An 18,942-nucleotide genomic window follows, 5' to 3' on the forward strand; every position below is an offset into this window, starting at 1 on the left:
CCAAACCTAGATTTTATTGAACTTAGATTCTGTTATTTTACATATTATCCAGATTAAACTTTTGATATGGTTTCATGGTTTGAAAAGCATCATCATCTACTGGTAGGGAGTTTTTAATGCAGTGGGAAATGGAATTAGGAGAGATCCACTGACTTAATTGAAGATGCCACTAAAAGCTTTGCCAGCTGCAAATATCCTGCTTTACCGACTTCAGCAGTGATCCTGGGAGAGAATGTGGAGCAAACTGTGGTCCATGTACACAACAACTCTAGGGGTGCATTTACTGCCTTCAGATCACTAACATTATCAGTATGATTTCAGGATATGCAATAATTTGACATGGTAATTGTGCTGTGCCTGCCAAAGGAAACACCTCTACCTTCTCCACTGTTGCAATGCATATTCAAATCACCAAAGAATCTAAAAAAGGAGAAATGTACTATGAAAACTCATCTGAATTTATGCCAGTAGTATTTCTTATGGTCACCATTCTGATTTAACCAGGCAGCTACCATCTTCATGCTATTACAATAAAAGGGAGGTGGAGACTCCAAATAAATGCCCTAAGTCTAGAAATACTGACACCAGGAGTGCTAGTGAAATAAATCTGCCAGGAAATATCTCAAAAAATTAAAAAGGCATAAGAAAAAAATGCCCTTGTTTGAGTTTTGCACCGTTTTCTCTCTGTGTCTTAAGATACCAGTGTCATGACTCACCCTGGAGATTTGAATTGCTCCCTGGGCAACATGACCTTCTCATACCAGCTTCGTTCCTCATGCTAGCAAAAATTGGTCATCCATGAATACTGAATGAAGAAACTTCCTTATTAGTCATCCCTGGATCTATGAACTAATACCGGAAAATGGTGTTTCAACAAGCCCACTGCTGCTTCAGGTATGTGGCCTTCCAACATTGCAAGTCTAAATAGTTTCATCAGGTGTGGGAGGAAGGATGGAAAAGGGAAAAGAAGTTAGATACGCAAGTCATCTGTCTCTAGATAAAATCTATGGATCAGCACTACTTTCAGCAGTTTGGATCTATATTTAGGTTTTCATGTTTATATGCCTGACTGGCAAATCCCTTGGCAATTTTGAAACCAATGCCTAAAAAAATCCCAAACTTGAAAACCCACCAAACTCTCAAACTGAGAAGATTTCTGTTTCACTTTAGCTGGTTAGCTGTCCATCCTCATGTATGCTGTAAACCACTGTGACTTCTCATACTCATGTAAAAACTACAGATCAAATTCTCCTTCCAAACACAGGAAGAACAGGTATTTGTCTGCCCATAGTCTTGCCTGCACCTCTCCTGAAATAGTTCAGTACATCCCTGCCTGTGCATCAAACTAAAAATTCAGAGGAAAGCATATGCATCTCAATAATTCATGTTACAGGCACGTTGCCTCCTTCAAAAGATAGTGCAATAATATCAAGTCATACCCATTATAATGGTCACTGACAAAAAATGTCACCTTGTTCCCCTGGACATTGGTTCTTTTTTTGTTTAAGCTCTCTGCTGGTAACAGTACAGGCTCAAATTCCATTAGACAGCATATTACACCCTCTCACCAAATTATGTGAATAGGATTGACCAAGATGAGGACAAACATCCCCATAATTGCAGGGGACCTAATCCATTGTCTGTCCCTGAGTGAACAAAGCACGAGCAAAGTGCTAAGTGTTCCTGCAGATCTAAAACTTTGCAAAGACTTCAGATTGATAACTACACCAAAGAACTGAAACTTTCTCACGTAGGAAGCATAGCACAAGCAATCAAAATCCTCATGGAAATCCTCATTTCAGTGCATGAAACAGCACAACATATTAACTGCAGCTTTTCCTCTTTGTAACTAAAAGATGTAGACAGCATTGCACTTAGGCAGTGCAAGATGAAACTTGAAAGAAAATTTTTTTAAAGAATCCAACCAAACCCCTCCCATAGATTTTTAGCCAATATATAATGAGTAAAAATTATCCCAGAGCCCAAAGTTAGTGTTGACATCTCTGTGTAAAAAAGAATCCTTGCTATATCTCTAAATTGGTTATCTTACTATACCCTTGGCAACTTGTTATCTTGGTTTCCCATTAAGATGGATGCCACAATATGTTTTTATTAAGTTTAGCATTTAAAGAAATATCCACCAGTAGCTCCACTATTTTTGCTTTCAAATGACATATAAATAGGAACATTGATAAAAATAGTTCTAAATGCCCATCTGATATACTCTTCTTTTATCAGCAGCCTCTGCAAAGTGCCATTTGCTGGCCAAAGGGATCCAATCTGACTTCATCTGTAAATGGCTGTAATGACATGCAAGACAATTTCTGTAGGAGACATTTCAGTTTCATTTTCAAAGGAAACATCTTTAGAGGCATTTCCAGTTTCTCTAAGTGTTGGATCAGCTGTAGGATGTAAGACAGCACTCTCTGATTACCAAAAACTCTGATTACCAGGAACAGGATGCTAAACCACATGAAAGCAGTCTTGCTGCTCAAGTAGTGGCTAACATGCTGTAGAAGGAATGTTTAACAAGTTCCTTCATGCAATAGGATGGGTGAAAGCCATCTCTCACCACTATGTGCACGCTCCAGAAATCCTCTCACTTCAGGAAAATGTGTCTGAAAGTCTGTCAGTAGAATGAAGGATGGAAAAGTTTGGAACAGTGATGCACATATTTTGCATTTTATGTAAATTGTACATGTTGTTTATATTACATCAATGCATGTGAATTCTCTCTACAGCTACTGTGGCATAGTTAACCTTTTTAAAAGTTCATGTACACTACAGTTAGCAAAAATAAACTTATCACAGTTCAGAAACAAAAACGTTAACTGCTGGCAACTTCTAGGTTCACAGGATGGAAGTACAATGTGGCATGACAAAGCCAGACTACAGTAGTCCTTGACACTGCTCTGATATCAGCTAATCATAACCTGTTTCTGCATCAGTAGATCTCACTATTTGCCATGGACTCCTTGAATTCTATTTAAAAAGAGAATTCTTCATTTTCTCACTGGATTTCATATGGTTTTCATCAGTACTACGTGGCAGCATTTTTAATTGTTCATTTCTACAACATAAGGTATCTGTATTACCCCTTGTTCTAAAGGAGGGGAAAGAAACAAGAGGTACAGAGGTACAAAGGTGTCCATGTGACTAATTAATATTTTGATGTTAACTTCAGAAGAGGCAGAAAATAATCAAAATCCTCTTTATAAATAAGTAACACTTTTCCAAATCTCTTCCTATTTTTGACTACCCTCAAAACTACTCATATTGCCTAAGTAACACTGATCAGGAGTGGCAGCTCTTCCAAGCCAAGAAGCTATGAACTTTCAAAACCTAGGAATGTATGACAGTTCCTAAAAGCAATCTAACCATGCTCCTGTGGCAGCAAAGTTACCTCCAGATGAATCAGAGCTTTTGTGGTCAGTTCTCAACTTCAAGTCCCATGGGACAATCAGCTCTAAGTTACACTCTAAGGTTTTGTTTCATACACAGACCTACCTCACTCACAATATGTAGATACTCCTACACAGGAGAATAAACCCAGTTCTTGCAAGGCTCTCTTCCTCTTCCTTCAGCTCACTTTCCTTTAAAATTCAGCAAACAGTAACAGAGGTCCCACAAACATCTGCCTATTTTTAACTGCACATTTTGGTTACTGTAAATCCCCTGTTCTGAACAGTGCTCAGACCAGGCCTGTGCAGCTCCCATGGGGGTGGACCACCAAGGACTGACTGCTGGCAGGGAGCTGCAGCTGTGGGCCACAGCAGAGCAGCTCAGCAGCGCCCAAGGCCACACAGCTCGTGGTGGGAGGCTGCTGCCCAGCTGCCACAATCCCCAGGCAGAGCGTGGCACACAGCTGGCAGCAGCCCTGCCCTGGGGAGAACACACACAGTCATCACTGCTGCCAGCTGCCCCTCGTATCCCTTCCCTCTCCTTTCATGTGCTCTCTTGTGCATACAGAACCCTCCTGTTTCCTGCCCTCACTGGGCAGGGACTGGGTCTCCTCTCCCCTCAGCAGCCCCACACTCCATCCCAGCAGTCCATCTTGTTCCTTCCTTCCCTCGTCCTGCCCCACGCACCAACCAAAACACCCCCACGCTGTTCCCATGTTAACCTCAAGTTCCTGCTTCCCAAACCTCCCACACTGCTGGCTTGCTGCTTCAGCTCTTCTCCTAACTCAGCTCAGCTCCCAGGCTCCTCTACCCTCTGCCATGGCCCTTGCTCCCTACTTTCCAAACTTCCCTTATCTTCTCAGCATTCCTGCCACTCAAACACCTTCTGGATGTGAGGAGTCTCAGGAACACAATTCCTACACCCCAAGAAGAAGAACCAGCACATCCAGCTGCCTTCTCCTGCAGTGCCCAGGCCTCCAGGGCTGACCCTCCCTGACACAGATGGCAGAGCTGCCTCAGAGAAAGACTTGGAATATTGCTCCCTACCAAAGGCTCACACAAAGCTGCAGTTCCCATCTGGCAGTCTGTGTTGTGTAGGCCAGATCAGGACCCAGCAAAGGGGCCTGCTGCTTGTGCCAGTAAACGACCACACTGGCGGGCTGTCATTTCCCACCTAAGCTGGCATTCCCACAAGCTGTCAGTTGCAAGGGAATGGAAATCCAAGAGCCTCAAATCCCTCTGAAATGGACGACATCATGAAGGATGCAAGTTTTCAGTCCATTCTTTCTAATTCTGATATTTTCTTCTTATCCCCATGTTGTCCCACCCTGGATCTTATTCTTCATTGAGTTCTGATTCACCTCAGTTTAGTCACTGTGCCCTTTTCAGCAATGGGAATCATTTCTGCAGTAATTCAGAGGACAGAACATGTTTGAACTCTCGGTTTCTTTGCTTAGCACTACAGTTTGTACTGATTACCTGGGCTGCAAAGAGTCAAATTATCTCCAGGAATGCATACACTACCCGACTTCCCTTCCACACAAACTTCTGTGTAAGCAGGCACTGAAAAATCTGACCATTAGGCCAAATTTCAGGAGAGTAAAACGGCAAAAAATGGAGACTCAAAACACACAGAACTTCCCTGAGAAATGTTCAGCCCACGCTTTACAGCAAAGAGGCACTTGAACCTCTCACCAGTGTAAGTGTGTATTTTAATCAAGTGCCTGGGAAAGCAGAATTTCTTTCTATAACTTGGTTTTATAAGAGCCAAGCTTTGAACTGCTAAGTTCAGATAGACTCAAACAGCTGGTGCAGAAAAAAAACACAATCAAGTGGTAGAAATAAATTTTGCACAAGCAACCACAACAAAATGCCTCATAAAGGGAAATATTGCATAATTGCATCTATGGACAAAGTTGACAGTTCTGCTTATAATGACAAATAGTAATCCCTTCCCCCTAAAATTAAGCAATTTTTCCTTAGAGGCCCAGGACAACTGAAGAAAAAAACCTTCAGGAAAGCAGTCCTAAAAATTGAAATATTAATACAATATTTTCTTAATCCAAATTAATATACCAATAACTTTCAAGATTGGCATACTGCCCCACTGACAGAACAATGCCTGCCATGCAGGCAGCCTACCAGAAAAGCCTAAAAACTTTCAGTGTCTCCATTCTGGCCCAGACTTGGGATGCAATTTCTGTCATGAGGACAGACTGGTTTATTTGCAGATGCCAGTTTTTGGCTAGTGGCTAGGTCTCTGTGCTGAGCACAACAACACATCCATACAAAGCTGAAAAACAGGACATTAAATCATTTTGACATAATAACATCTTCAAAGCATTGGTTGCTGCTCAGCACTCAGATTTCTGATCCTTAAGTGCTTCAAGATTTAATGCAGAGTGTTGAGGATTTAAGTGTACGTATTTACCAAAGCACGTCCATGTTCCAAAAGACTGCATAGCCCAAGTTGCCTCCAAAATCAACTTCCCATATATGTTCCCATTATCTAGGCATAAAAATCACGTAGCAGTCTGTAAAAAGGAGGCGGAATTGTGGAGCAGAGCTGTTTCCCGAGCAGCCGGTTAAACACCACCACCTCCTGGCCGAGCCGAGCGGGGCTGTGCCAGCGCCTCTCCCAGCCGCGCACAGTTTGCCTTGATTCGCAGGTACCCCCTCCTTCCAAGGCACGCCCAGCCACCCCCGGCACCGCAAACCTCGCCTTCCCACCCGGCCGGGCCATTCTCTTTTGGTAAAAGGCAATTAAGTTGCCTTTTTTTTTTTTTTTTTGCTAAGTTGTATTTATTGGTATAAGTAATGGTAATGTGCTACTATGTATGTATCTGTCCAAGCAGCAAACATTTAATGAAGTATAAAACATATTTTAAAAGAGTGTAATCTGTAAGACAGCAGGAAGATGTTCTCCTTACACTGTTTTTTCTCAGTATAGTATAAAAGAACTTCTTTAGTCAAAGACAGGAAAAAGGTCTCTATTTTTAGGTGAAGATAAATCCAGTGCTAAGGATGCAATTAATGAGAATTTTCAATTAGTAGGAATTAAAGATCAGTCATTTCAAGATCTGGCTTGTTTTCCTATATATAGCATTATATAGTCTATATATATCTTATAATGTTGGTGCCTCTTTTTAGATATCTGCAGACCACATAAAACTCCATACTCTACTATAAAGTACATACTCTACTATATAACCATAGATCTACTTTAGTATTAACTCTCACGAAACGTTTTATAGAAATAAAATGCCTCTTTATGCTTGCTCCTGCTGCTGCAACCACAGAAGCGTTCTCCTTTTTGCTGTTGCTGCCTTTGGAGATAGCTGAACCATGGATGCCTTCTCAGTCCCTCTTGGTCCTACAGATGCAGCATAGATTTCTTGTCCTGAAATGTGAAGTTGAAACTGATTGTATCAATGCCTGTTCTAACTGATAGGTATGCTCACAAAGTCATTAGGATTGCTCTGTATCAAAAAATTTGTATGTATTTCAACAGCTGCTGATCTGTCTGCAAAGTCTTATCAGAAAATGTTTCCTTAATTATTTCTAGTTTATAATTGCATAAAAATGAAAGCACCAAAATGTTGCTGTTGCTATTTTCATTGTTACACTTGGTCTCATCAATAATCCCTGAACAGAGTCCAGTAATTTCTACATTTTAATTATCAAATCATACACCAAGATATAGAAATGCGTTTCATTCTGGGTCAGGATATCCTCAGAGGACATACACCAAGTGCCATAGAACACAGTAGATGTATTTTCCTCATAATACATAAACAACTCCAATGAGTGGAGTCAGCTTCCTGTGCGGCACCGTGTGCCTGTGACCATGAGGGGCAGGATGCTTGCAGGAGACACTGATCCTCCTGCTAATATGAAGAAAATTTTTGGGCATCTGCTTAATTGCCTGGCTCACAGCCAAATTAATCACTGGCTTTCCACCAGACATATATATTTTTTTTCCTGTGACAGGCTTGAAGAAGCCACTGAGCTTTTCTCCTCAGCAGGACGAATATTGAAACTTACTCTCTCCTAAGCTGCTTGACAGTAAGTTTTGCGCGGTTCTGATAATCATGTAAGCAGCCAGAGGGTGTTGCTACACTTGCTGTTGTCAGGAACAAAGATGTGAGGGAGCAAAGCCCCTGGGTCCAGGCAGGGTCAGGGACTCTGGTCCTGTGCAGCAGCGTGTGCTCGGACAGTACAAATCTGCCACGGTCCCTGGAGCCGAGACCCACAGAGCACAAATCTGCCATGGTTTCTGGAGCCGTGTACTCCTACAGGATAAATCTGCCACGGTTCCTGGAGCCGTGTACTCCTACAGCACAAATCTGCCACGGTTCCTGGAGCCGTGTGCTGCCACAGCACAGATCTGCCGTGGTTCCCGGAGCCGAGCTGCACAGAACACAAATTTGCCGTGGTTCCCGGAGCCGAGCCGCACAGAACACAAATTTGCCGTGGTTCCCGGAGCCGAGCCGCACAGAGCGCTAAAGGAGGAATTTTAAATTCCCGGCTCCGCCCACCTCCGGCTCCCAGCCGCCCCCTCAGCCGCGGCCCCGCCCCCTCATGGGGCTGCGGGCGGGGCGCCCCGAACACGTGACCCGCGGGCCGCGTGACGCGCTCGCGGGCCGGTGGCACACGTGACCGCTCTCGCGAGCTCCGGCGCGCGCCGGCCGAGGCCCCGCCCCTGCCCCCCCTCCCCAGGCCGGCTGCGGCGGCGGCGGAAGGAGCCGGAGCGCAGCGGCCGCGGCCCGACGGGACCCCGAGCGGAGCCCCCGGCCCGGGCACGGCCCGCACCCCGCACCGCCGAGGTGAGAGCGCCGGATGGGCCCTGCCGGCCCCGCGCGATGCGCCCCTGCCCGCTCTGAGCGGCCCGGGGCCTGGGCCGGGCCCGGCCTGGGCCTGGGCAGGGCCCGCGCCAGGGCAGGCCCAGGCCCGTCTGTTCTCCCGCGCCGCTCCGAGCCCCGTGAGCCGCGGCAGGGCCCTGTGCTCGGGGCCCGCGGGGGATTTCGGTGTGAGGCTCGCTGTGTGCGGCGCCCGCAGGGCACACACCGCCGTGCGCGGAGTTTGTTGGGACGTGCATTTATTTTCTAAGGGGCCGGGGCGGTGCGAGGCTTGCCCGAGGCCCCGCTGCTGTCACGCTGTGTGTGAGTCGTGCCTGTGCCCCGTGCACGGACACGTGTTTGTGCCCTCTGTTCCTCACAATTCTCTTGAGAGCAGCCGGAACTGCACAAAAATTAAATGAGCGGGGATCTATAGTCAAATTACTGAACAAATACTCACCATTGAAACTTAATGAGCTGTGTTTGTAACACGTTAGTAACAGCTTTTTTTGTTGTTGTCATTTCACCTCACTTGGACCACAAAAGCAGCAAAGCCGTTGTTTTGATGTGGGGTTTGTATGTGTGTGTGTTCCTTGTAGATGTCAGAAGACCTTGCTAAGCAGTTGGCCAGCTACAAAGCTCAGCTCCAGCAAGTCGAGGCTGCCTTATCTGGCAATGCAGACAATGAGGATTTACTGAAACTGAAGAAAGACTTACAGGTGAGAACTTGAGGGTAGGTGAAACATCAGGGTCTTTTGCTAGTGTTTTAACTTGCCTAAATACTTGTCCTGCAACAAAAACAGACACTTGGTGGCCTGGCTAGTTTCCTTCCACATAGCTTGATATAGTCATGGTAGGCTTAGTTTGGAAAAACCCAAAGTATGGCCTATTTTAATTTTTTTTTTATTATTAAAAAAGATGTACTAATTTATACAGCAAACTCATTTTCTATAAACTTTAGCCAGAGAGGTGAAAGATATGCCAGTGCTGTCTTTACTGTGTACTGGGTTTAAATTTTTTTTCCTGAAGCATTTCTCAAAGTCATTATTTTTTGTTGTTTTTACTAATGCTGAAGCCTCTTGGTTTAGCTTACCATGATGTTCTTAATGAGATCTCAACTTGATCCAGAACCTGCTTACTCATTAAATTCATTTGCAGTGTTTAAAGCTTTGGAGTGTAGTTCTGTATTCCTTGTGATCTGAGTCTTGATTGTGTTTCTATATAAGAAAGGAAAGGAGTTGTGTTTTTCATTTGTCACAAGAGCATAGTGTGTTCCTAACAGCTAAAACCAATTTCTGGTCCTTGGGATGTGGTTTAGTGACAGGAAGGCCACCTGCCTAATTTTAAGTATATGAGTGGTCTTTTAGATTCTTGTTCATGTAAAGACACATTGGCATATAGCAAATCCCAGCAGTGCTGTTAAAATCTGTCATGAGAGTGCAAGATGCTGCTTCATTTCTGTTGTGGATTGCTTTAGCCATCAGGTGTAAAAATATATAAAACTACCCAGTGCAAGGTTCAGTGACCACTGCTCTGTGTGGAAATAGCAGAAATAAATTGGGGCTTCAAAACCAAAACACAAGTAGTGCCTCCAAACAGTGATCTTTAGAATTCCTTTTAAACTGCAAAGGCTTTGTGCCCACAAGGCACTTTATAGATCATCTGAATGTGCTCTGTTGTACACTGTTAAAAGCATGTGTATATTTTTATATTTTTAAAATGCACAGCAAAACCCATATGGGATGATATTTCCGATACCAACACGACCTCGGCTTTGATATGCAGAGATCATTGATGTGAAAGGACAACTTGCAAACTTTTTAATAAAAGCTTTCTGCACAGAATGGGGAAGATCTTTACACTTTCGTCCCCAAAAGGTTTGCTATCCGTATGTTCCACCTTGAAAATGACATAATGTTTTGCAGACTTGATATATGCCAACTAAGCCAACAGCTGTAAGAGTGGGTTTGATGCATCAGTGTCCCAACTAAACAGCTTTTTGTCTGTTCAAAAAGATGGTTACTGTGTTACTGAAACATCTTTTTCCTATTATAACTACTGATGCATTTTGTATGCTTGGATTATTCAAGATTAAATTATTAGAAGAAATTGTTAGAAGTACTTAGCTTTTTGCTTTTTGGTTCACCAAAACGTTTCTAGGACAGTGTCTGTGCACCCAAAACCAAAGTTACCTTTTCTAGCCTTGATGGCAGCTGTCATCTTGTGTAATTGGAGATGAGCTCTGTGGGTGTTGTGCTCTGGAGTGTAGGGCTCTGTCTGCTTTGTGAAGACCAGTTGGCCAGGAAAAATCTTGGCAAACTAAGTAGTGTTCCCTGTGGGTCACACCTCCTTATCACGGGGATGTGGCACCAAGCCATGCTGTTCAACCCGTTTGGCTGCACTGAGCTGCTGTGGTAGTCCAAGTCCTGCTCAGAAATTTTCTTGGAATGATCTCTTCTCTTAAAGACTTGGGAGCTGTCTCATGGCTTGCCATAAAATTAATGTCTCTGTCTTGTGAGCCAAGCATTACGGTAGGGGGAGATCAGATGAAGATTTTTAACAAAAGTTTGGTAATTTTAATAGCCTTGTGTGTAAGGGGCTTTATTAAATTCAGAGGATTCTTGGTAGACTTGTCTGAAACTATTCACATCCAAGTTCTAGAATAAGCCATCTCTGAGGCAAGAATTAGTCAACAGTTTGGTGTTACTGGTAGTTGCAATACCTGAAACACTTGTTTTCAGGAGTGCCTTGTGCCTGATGTGATGTACTTGACCTGCTGAGAGAGATTCTTGTCTTAAGCCATGATGCCTTCTGGATTTGCAGAATACAGCTACCTGTATGTTAAGGAATAGTTTAGGATTTTGCACCTGGGAGGGAAAATTAGGTTAATGCTGTATGTTCTCAAATTAGGTAACTTGATGATGTTAATCTGTTATGCTTTAGGAAAATGGTCAGCTAAGTAGTAGAAGTAATTGTGTGTTCTGTGCTCACAGTTGCTTCTGATTGTGCTCACCAGAGTAGTTATTAACCAGCAGCTCCTCCAAAGCAGAGAGCAAAACTTACTAGCTGTTGGAAATTCTGACACCAACATGCTGCAACAGAAACAAACTGTTGGGCCTTTGATGTTAGTTGTATAGTTTGTCAGATAAAAGTGCTTGCAAGTTAATACATCATAAACTTACTTGGAAAGTGCTTACAAACCTTTAGGTTCTTAAGGGATGATGAACAGCTCCTTTACTGCATTTTCCTGAGTCTTTGTATGCTCATAGCTGAAATAAGATGTGAAATGGGGAGGGAAGTTCAGGCTTTGAACACTTTCTGTAACCCTCCCCTGACTTAGATGTCTACTGTTTTTAGCACAGTGACTGGTTTATGCTGAGGTACTCAAAGAATTGAAGAATTTTTCTTCTTTAGGGCCAGCAAAGTTTCTCTGCATTATATATAAAGTTCATATGGCCCTTTACATGCTGTCTCCTTTGATTTTTTAACCCTAGTGAAATCCAAGGGAGGTCTTCATTGCTTAGTTTTTGCTGTAACATTTACAGGAAATTGTAGAGGGTTTTGCAACCTCCTGCTTGCAAATGAATAATGTGTAAAGGAACTGGGAAATTTTGTCATCTTGAATTAGCAAGGGGAAGGCCTGATCTGAAATCTCAAAGTCAGGGAGCTTAGGAAAAAAACAAACACTTCAATCAGAATGAGCTAAGGAAGGCAGTTCTGTAGTGTGCACCTGGATGCTTTCTAGCAAAGTGAGACGGCTGCACAGCTTGGAGGGTGCTCTGCCACCCTGGCTCTGCATGCTGCAGTTCAGCCAATGAGAGAAATGCTATAAAAAATAATAGGCTGCTTTTTGAAACTTGGAGGAGGGCATGGGCAGCTTTACAGCAGTACAGTGAGGACCATACATATTTTTATCTACAAGTGCAATTAATGAGTTTAATTAAATTATTAAAAAACCACAGTGAGTGTAATTCACACATCAGCAATGAATATAATATAGTAACTTTAAAAAAATCAAACCAAAACCAGTAGGCTTGGGGTAAATATATGCTTGGTAAGAAGAATTTGAAAAATTATTCTTTGTGGGTTTTTTGTTTTTTATAGGAAGTCATAGAGTTAACCAAAGATCTCCTTTCAACACAACCTTCGGAAACCCTCGCGAGTTCCGACAGCTCCGCGTCCGCCCTGCCCAGTCACTCCTGGAAGGTTGGGGACAGGTGTATGGCCATATGGAGTGAGGATGGACAGTAAGTGTAGAAAGCTTCTCTAACAGTTACATGAAATAGTGCAATGGTAAGAGACTTTCATTCAGTTTGAATTGACATGGGTGACTAAAAGCAAAAAGAAATTGTGAAATAAATGTGGTATTAAGTGTTCTTGGACTGTTTATTAAAGGTCAGTATTTTGGGTAACAAAGAGATGGGGGCCCTTTTTTCACTAACCTTATAAAAGTAGGGTAGCTTTTATAAATTACCATTTGCTGGTGTCATAAATGGTAGATGGAAAGAATTGGTCAGTTAGGACAATCTTTTGTAAAGCTTTTGAGATGTGTAATTCATGATTTGTCATTGCATTCATATATGTGTGTCACTGATTGCTATGAAGAAAAATTCTTGCTGTATCTGTTTGGGCCTCTAATTGGAAATTAATTTTCAATCTTTAATTAAAAATGCTGGGTTTGGCTATAAAATAGCTATGTAATGTAACTTTAGAATTAATCAACCTTTTGGATTTGGTCTCATATATTATCCTGTGTAGTTCTGGGAACCCTAGCAAATCATTCTGACTCCATAAACTTCAAAATAAACATTTAGAAATTACTTTTCATACTGCAAATGTGTAACTGTTGCAGCTTTAAAAAATGCTTTTGCAGGACCAATATTGCAATTGTTACCACTTACAGAGAGGCTCTGTTATTGGATGAACCTGCTTCTCTTAACAATGTAATAGCCATGTAAAGATTTTGGTATAGCTCTTGTGATGTCTTAAGTAGAAAACTAGTCTAAAAGTGAACAGTTCTTCTGTTTATTAATGAGTAAAATGTTTTTGTGTTAGAACTTAAAAATTGAATCTTAGTCTTAGGTCACCACTGGATCATTGTTTTTGGTCTGATCCCTTGGTTACAGGATCAGAGCTTGGGGAAGAGTGTGTCAGTGTGTTCATGGAAGTGCATCTTATTGGACTTTATTGTTCTGCTTTTTTTAGAAAATCCTTCTTCTGTTGCAGCATTTCTTAAGAGCAGTGTTTCATAAAGAGCTAGCCAGAATTTTGGGTTTTCGTGTGTTTGCACCTAATGCAGCTCAAGGTGTAGGCCCACTGAAAAAACACAAGAAATTAATTAGTAAATGTTAATTGGAATACTGTCTAGGAAACATTTCATTTTTTTCCTCTGTTTGCTCTAGATATATCCTTTTGCCCTTAAGTTAGACACAGTTATTTTAAATATTTTTGGAAATGTAATTTTTTTTTTAAATTTTTCAAAATTTTTTCCCATATTTACGTGTATGAAACACAGTAGCGTTTCATACACGTAAATATGAAATGGACTGATCACTGTGAAAATTTCAAAATTTCTGTTTTAAATCAACATGAAAGCTTTTAAGCTTTAAACTGTTGAAGAGGGAATGTTTTGAAAGCTTCAGTTTTTCTTAGTTCTTTGTCTTACGGAGAAAAATGGAATGAAAACTTTGCACTTCTGAGCTGACATTTTCTAAAACTACTCAATGAATTCTGTGAATTCAGCTTTTTTTTTTCTATCCCATGACCTGCCAGAACTAAAACCAAATCAGGATAGCTGATTAGATTGGCCCCAGCATGAATCATTAGTTGTGATAGCTGTGAGGGCATTGCTTGTTGAAGCTAAAGGTCAAATGCAGCAGATTCCAGTCTTTGTACCTGTGTCCCTTGGACCTTAAGACAGTAATCTCTTGATTTGTGTATTACCCCTGAAAATGAAGGCTGGCATCTGCATATTTTTCACTTAGTGGCATTAGCTGGCTGATGTAGGTGTTGAAGGGCTGAGTATTAAAGCTTTACTCACATGCTTACAGCCATGATATCTTTACAGGTGTTACGAAGCTGAGATTGAAGAAATAGATGAGGAGAATGGAACAGCTGCAGTGACATTTGCTGGATATGGCAATGCTGAAGTCACACCTCTGTTCAACCTCAAGCCTGTGGAAGAGGGAAGGAAAGCAAAAGAGGACAGTGGCAACAAACCCATGTCCAAGTGAGTAATACACAGATGGAAGTCTGAATGCTGAGTTGTGGGTTGGTTTTGGGTTGGTTGTTTTTTCTTTTTCCTCCCTCAGCTATAAAAACTGGTTAATGAAATAGGTGTTTTTCTGGTTTGTTTTTGTTTTAAATTTACATTTACTTAGTATCCTGCCATGTCTAACACAGTAAGGTATTTGTAAGGGCTGAAAACTTTTTGTTTTTTTTTTTACTTTGGAAAAAACAAAAGGTACAGTTCTTCAGTTTGTTATAGCCAGTGATCCCTTCCCTAAAAGGTTGTTCTGAGGATGCTGCATTTGTGGTGGCATAGATTGACTCCTTCAACTTCCTTGTCTTCACTGAAGTAATCTCTGTCCTTTTCCTTCCACCCCTGTCCAATGATTGGTAGCAGACTCCTGCAGACCTCCAGAAAAGTTGGGGCTTTTCACTCCAATGGGTTATTCACACTTTCCAAACCCAAGATGTTCCTGAAATGTAGAAGTGCTGACAGGTCCCATTTCCCCCAGAAATGAACTGCACCCAATCCCATGGGTTGCTGTTTGGCTTGGGCTCCTCAGGTGTGCTTGGTGCTTGTTGTTATGCCAAATGCATCAATTAGTAAGGTGATGCTTATTTATGGAAAGATTAGGTTTGGAATTTTAGGTTTTTGGGATTTTTTTTTTACCTCCTAGAAATGATGAATATTTACAAGCTTTATTTCTGTAAATTCTGTAAACTTCTGGAAAATTAATGTGCATGTCTGTTTTACAGTCAGATTGTAGTTTGTTACAGGAAGAGGCACAAACATGAAATGTGGGGTTTGTTTTTGTTGTTTTTCCTTTTCTCCAGAAAAGAGATGATAGCCCAGCAACGAGAGTATAAAAAGAAGAAAGCTTTGAAAAAAGCTCAGAGAATTAAAGAACTTGAACAGGAACGAGAGGACCAGAAAGTCAAGTGGCAACAGTTTAACAACAGAGCCTATTCTAAAAACAAAAAAGGCCAGGTTTGTTTACTTTTGTCAGTATGTGAGTAGCAACAGGGCATAGACTTCTGTGCAATAACTTGGGAGAAAGGAGGTGGTTTTTAAAGGGATGTATCATGGGGATTTGGGTGTCTTTGGGATTCTGAAGTGTGCATTTTTGTATTTTGTGCACTTCAAATGCCTGTTTTTTTACTGGATTGTTTTGGAGGAGTGCTGCTCCTAAGAGGGTGAGCTTTCCCTTGGCTGGGAGAACGAGGCTTGCATCAGGTGCCAGCTGGTGTTTGTTGGAGCCAAGAACCTGAGGGCCCCTCTGAACCTCCAAGTCTGGCTTCTTGCTGTGTTTGTGACCCAGGAGGCACAGTGCTGAGGATGTGCCCTGGAACAGCAAGTGTGGGGCAGAAAAGGTAGCAAGGACATTAAGTCTTATTCCATTTCTGTCATGGCTTGCCCAAGAGCTGCCAGACATAGCGGTAAAACTTTAATCTTCCTTTTGAGCAATTATTAGAGATGCCCTTATGAGAGGTGATTTTATTCCTTCTTGGCCTGACCTGAGATCCTCAGTACCCCAATCACATCCAGTATTGAGGTGCCAGAAGTTCCCAGCCCCATTGCTTCACTCAGTGACAACACATCACAGCTGGGCTGGCTGTTAAAAAGTGTCCCCATCTGTAGGGCAAAAGTTGGGAATGCTGAAGCACCTCAGGTGGTAATGATTGTTTGTTTGGTTTGATTTTTTTTTTTTGTAAAATGCAGCTGGTGATTATTCAGACATGGTGTTTTCTGATTTATTTGCAGGTGAAAAGGAGTATTTTTGCTTCCCCTGAGAGCGTAACTGGCAAGGTTGGCGTTGGAACATGTGGAATTGCAGACAAACCTATGACACAGTATCAAGATACCTCTAAATATAATGTCAGGCATCTGATGCCTCAGTAACAGGTGGAAAAGGTGGAACTTCATCTCTGCAGGGCTTTACACTTACCTTTTTATCATTATATTTTTCTAAAAGTAAATTATTTGTTGGCACATAGTGAGTAGTCCATTTTGTCACCATCACTTTGGCTTCAGCTGATTTGAGCCTTAAATCTCCAGCTCTTGATTTGAACACCCCCAACCATTAAACTTTCTGTAGCAGGTAAACATTAATGAATTCATGAACTGCTGTTGCCTGTTACTTTCAAAGCAGTATTTGTCTTCAGCTTTGAATCTTTCATTCATACCAGTCATGAAGGTTTTTTTTTTCCTTCAAAAAAAGTGGTGGTATAAAAATGGCACCTTAAGAGCCTCCCTGGTTTCTGTAGTCACGGTGCTGCCTGTGACATGCTCAAAATTACAGAGCTGCTGCAGCTCTGGGAGAGAGCTGACATGTCACATGGAATTGCTAAGGAAGTTTAAATAACTCCCTTTACAAATCCACTGTGGATCAGTTTGTACAGCTGTAAATGAGGGCAGAACAGGGCTGATAGGATCTTTATTACTAATGATCACTTACATTCTAGAAACAATAAATTTGACTTAATTCCAGTCCAAATTTCTTGCACTTGAATTTCAGCAGAGGAGATGCTGTTTCTTGTTGGTTGTTTTTCTTTCTTTATTTGTTTTATAAATACTCATCAAATTATAATAGGAAGTTAATGAAATGTAACCAGAAAACCATAGGACAAGGAACTGTACTTAAGAGTCCCCACCCATCCCCAGGGGTCAGAGCTGGTGCTGTGGAAAGGAGCTGTCCTGTCCTCCCTTGTAGATCTTGTAGGTGTGTTGGTGCAGTCACAGCAGTGACAGCCTGGGCCCCATCCAGACATGGAGAAGCACAGCACAGCAGATGTGAATGCCTGGATCCCACTTAGTTAGCTGTGAGTGAGTAAAGGTTAGCTGGGAATTTCTGTCCTTACAGAACTGACTGGCCCTAGAGTCCATTGTACCTTCAGCTGTATTACAGTGCTGCTGAGCCCCTTCAGTTTTCTTCAGGAACCCACGTGTAAAAGCTCTTGCATTTTTGTACTCTCTGTGATTTGCTTTCCTCTGTTCCTTGTCTCGCACTTGCGGTAGCGACGCCACCTCTGGACCCGTCATGTGTTTCAAGAAGTTAATGGGTAGCCCTGTATACAATGTAGATATTATTTTTGTAAAATCTAGGGCTGAGTTAATGGACAAGAGTACATCAGCTATTTCCCCCATTAAATAAAACGTGTGTCTTGTCCATTAACCCTGACCATTATTTCCCTGTATATTATGTTAATGTAGCTCATTTTGTAATTTGTTAACTAGATCAGGTCACGTCAGCAATTGTTGATGCACTGATTGGTGGAAATGTCCATCAGTTACCTGAGTCACAACTCAAGCTAAACTCTACAAGCAGTAGTTTAGAATCCATACATAGAAAAAGGTTCTCCCTGTAATGGGAGATGGTGATTTTTATGAATACAAAGTGTGTTAATTTCAGTTTTGTATGTTTAACTTTTATTAAATAAAGTGTTTAAAATCTGCTGGATATATTTGTTGAAGTGGAATTATTCATGGGGGGAAGATAATGGTAAATCAGGACAGGGGTGAGTACAGCAGAATCTGTTGGGACAGAATGTCATACTCAAAAGTGGCTCTGAAGTACAGCACACTCACTGCAAGATAAAGTATGTGCTACTTAATTCCTTATCTTCAGTGGTAGCAGAGGGGTTAAATTTTCTTTTGCATAGAAAACACCTCAAGAGTAAAATAATCTGCTTTTGAGGAAGGGAATTTGTAGTGCAGCCTGCAGCTACAAGCACATGTCCCAGCAGTGACATTAACTAGGTGACAGTTGTGCCACCCTGACAGCCCAGTGCTGAGGCAGGTCACCTGTTGTCTTTCACAGGTGGCTGTGATACAGTGTCCCTTTCACTGATCCAAAAGGAGCATCTTGAAGTCAGAACTGACACATGCTAAAGCAGGCAGAACTGGAGTTTTCAGGAAGCCTATTCTGAACTCCACCTGTTCTTTTAACAGAAAACAGTCTTTGGAAAAGAAGGCTCAATCCACATCTGACATGAGCTACATCTGCTTGTCTTTAATGTAACAAATACAATCAATAGACCATCCCAGGGCTATTTATTTGTTCACTAGCTCTGGAGAGCAATAGAGTGAGTCATCAGAACACAATGGGTGCTGTGAGCCTCCCCTGCAAGGGACAGTTCAGCCCAAGTTGTTTTAGCTAAACCTTTTAAAAAAATTTAGCAAAACTTGTACCTTTCCACTGAGTAATTTACTGTCACCTCTTGTAATGGGGCTGCCTCATGGACTTTGGTGCAACTCTTCTGTTGGGCACTGCAAAGAAGTGCTGAAAGAAAGTTTTGATTGGCTTTTTCCTGAAACACCTTACCTGGAGTAAGTGAAACAATGTGCCTGGGGTGGTCCCATCTATGAAGAGAATACATCTTGAGAACAACTTTTATAAACAAAAAAAGCTGCCCAACCAAAACTGTGTTGGCCACACAGCCTTTCCTTATAGCACATCAAGATTTTTTTATGCTCT

The 18,942-nt window shown here is 42.0% G+C and overlaps 1 protein-coding gene across 1 annotated transcript; it reads left to right on the forward strand.

The window, feature by feature from the left end:
- The first annotated feature begins 8,133 nt into the window (after positions 1-8,133).
- SMNDC1 (survival motor neuron domain containing 1) lies at positions 8,134-17,925 on the forward strand. The gene is made up of 6 exons (XM_054277390.1): positions 8,134-8,227; positions 8,839-8,958; positions 12,344-12,486; positions 14,307-14,468; positions 15,302-15,455; positions 16,230-17,925. The coding sequence occupies exons 2-6, from the start codon at positions 8,839-8,841 to the stop codon at positions 16,365-16,367; spliced, it is 717 nt and encodes a 238-aa protein (XP_054133365.1). The 5' UTR covers positions 8,134-8,227; the 3' UTR covers positions 16,368-17,925.
- Positions 17,926-18,942: the final 1,017 nt, after the last annotated feature.

Source organism: Melozone crissalis, unplaced genomic scaffold, assembly GCF_028551555.1.
Source record: "Melozone crissalis strain CALT ecotype California unplaced genomic scaffold, PUWL_Pcris_2 ptg000019l_1, whole genome shotgun sequence".
NCBI lineage: Eukaryota > Metazoa > Chordata > Aves > Passeriformes > Passerellidae > Melozone > Melozone crissalis.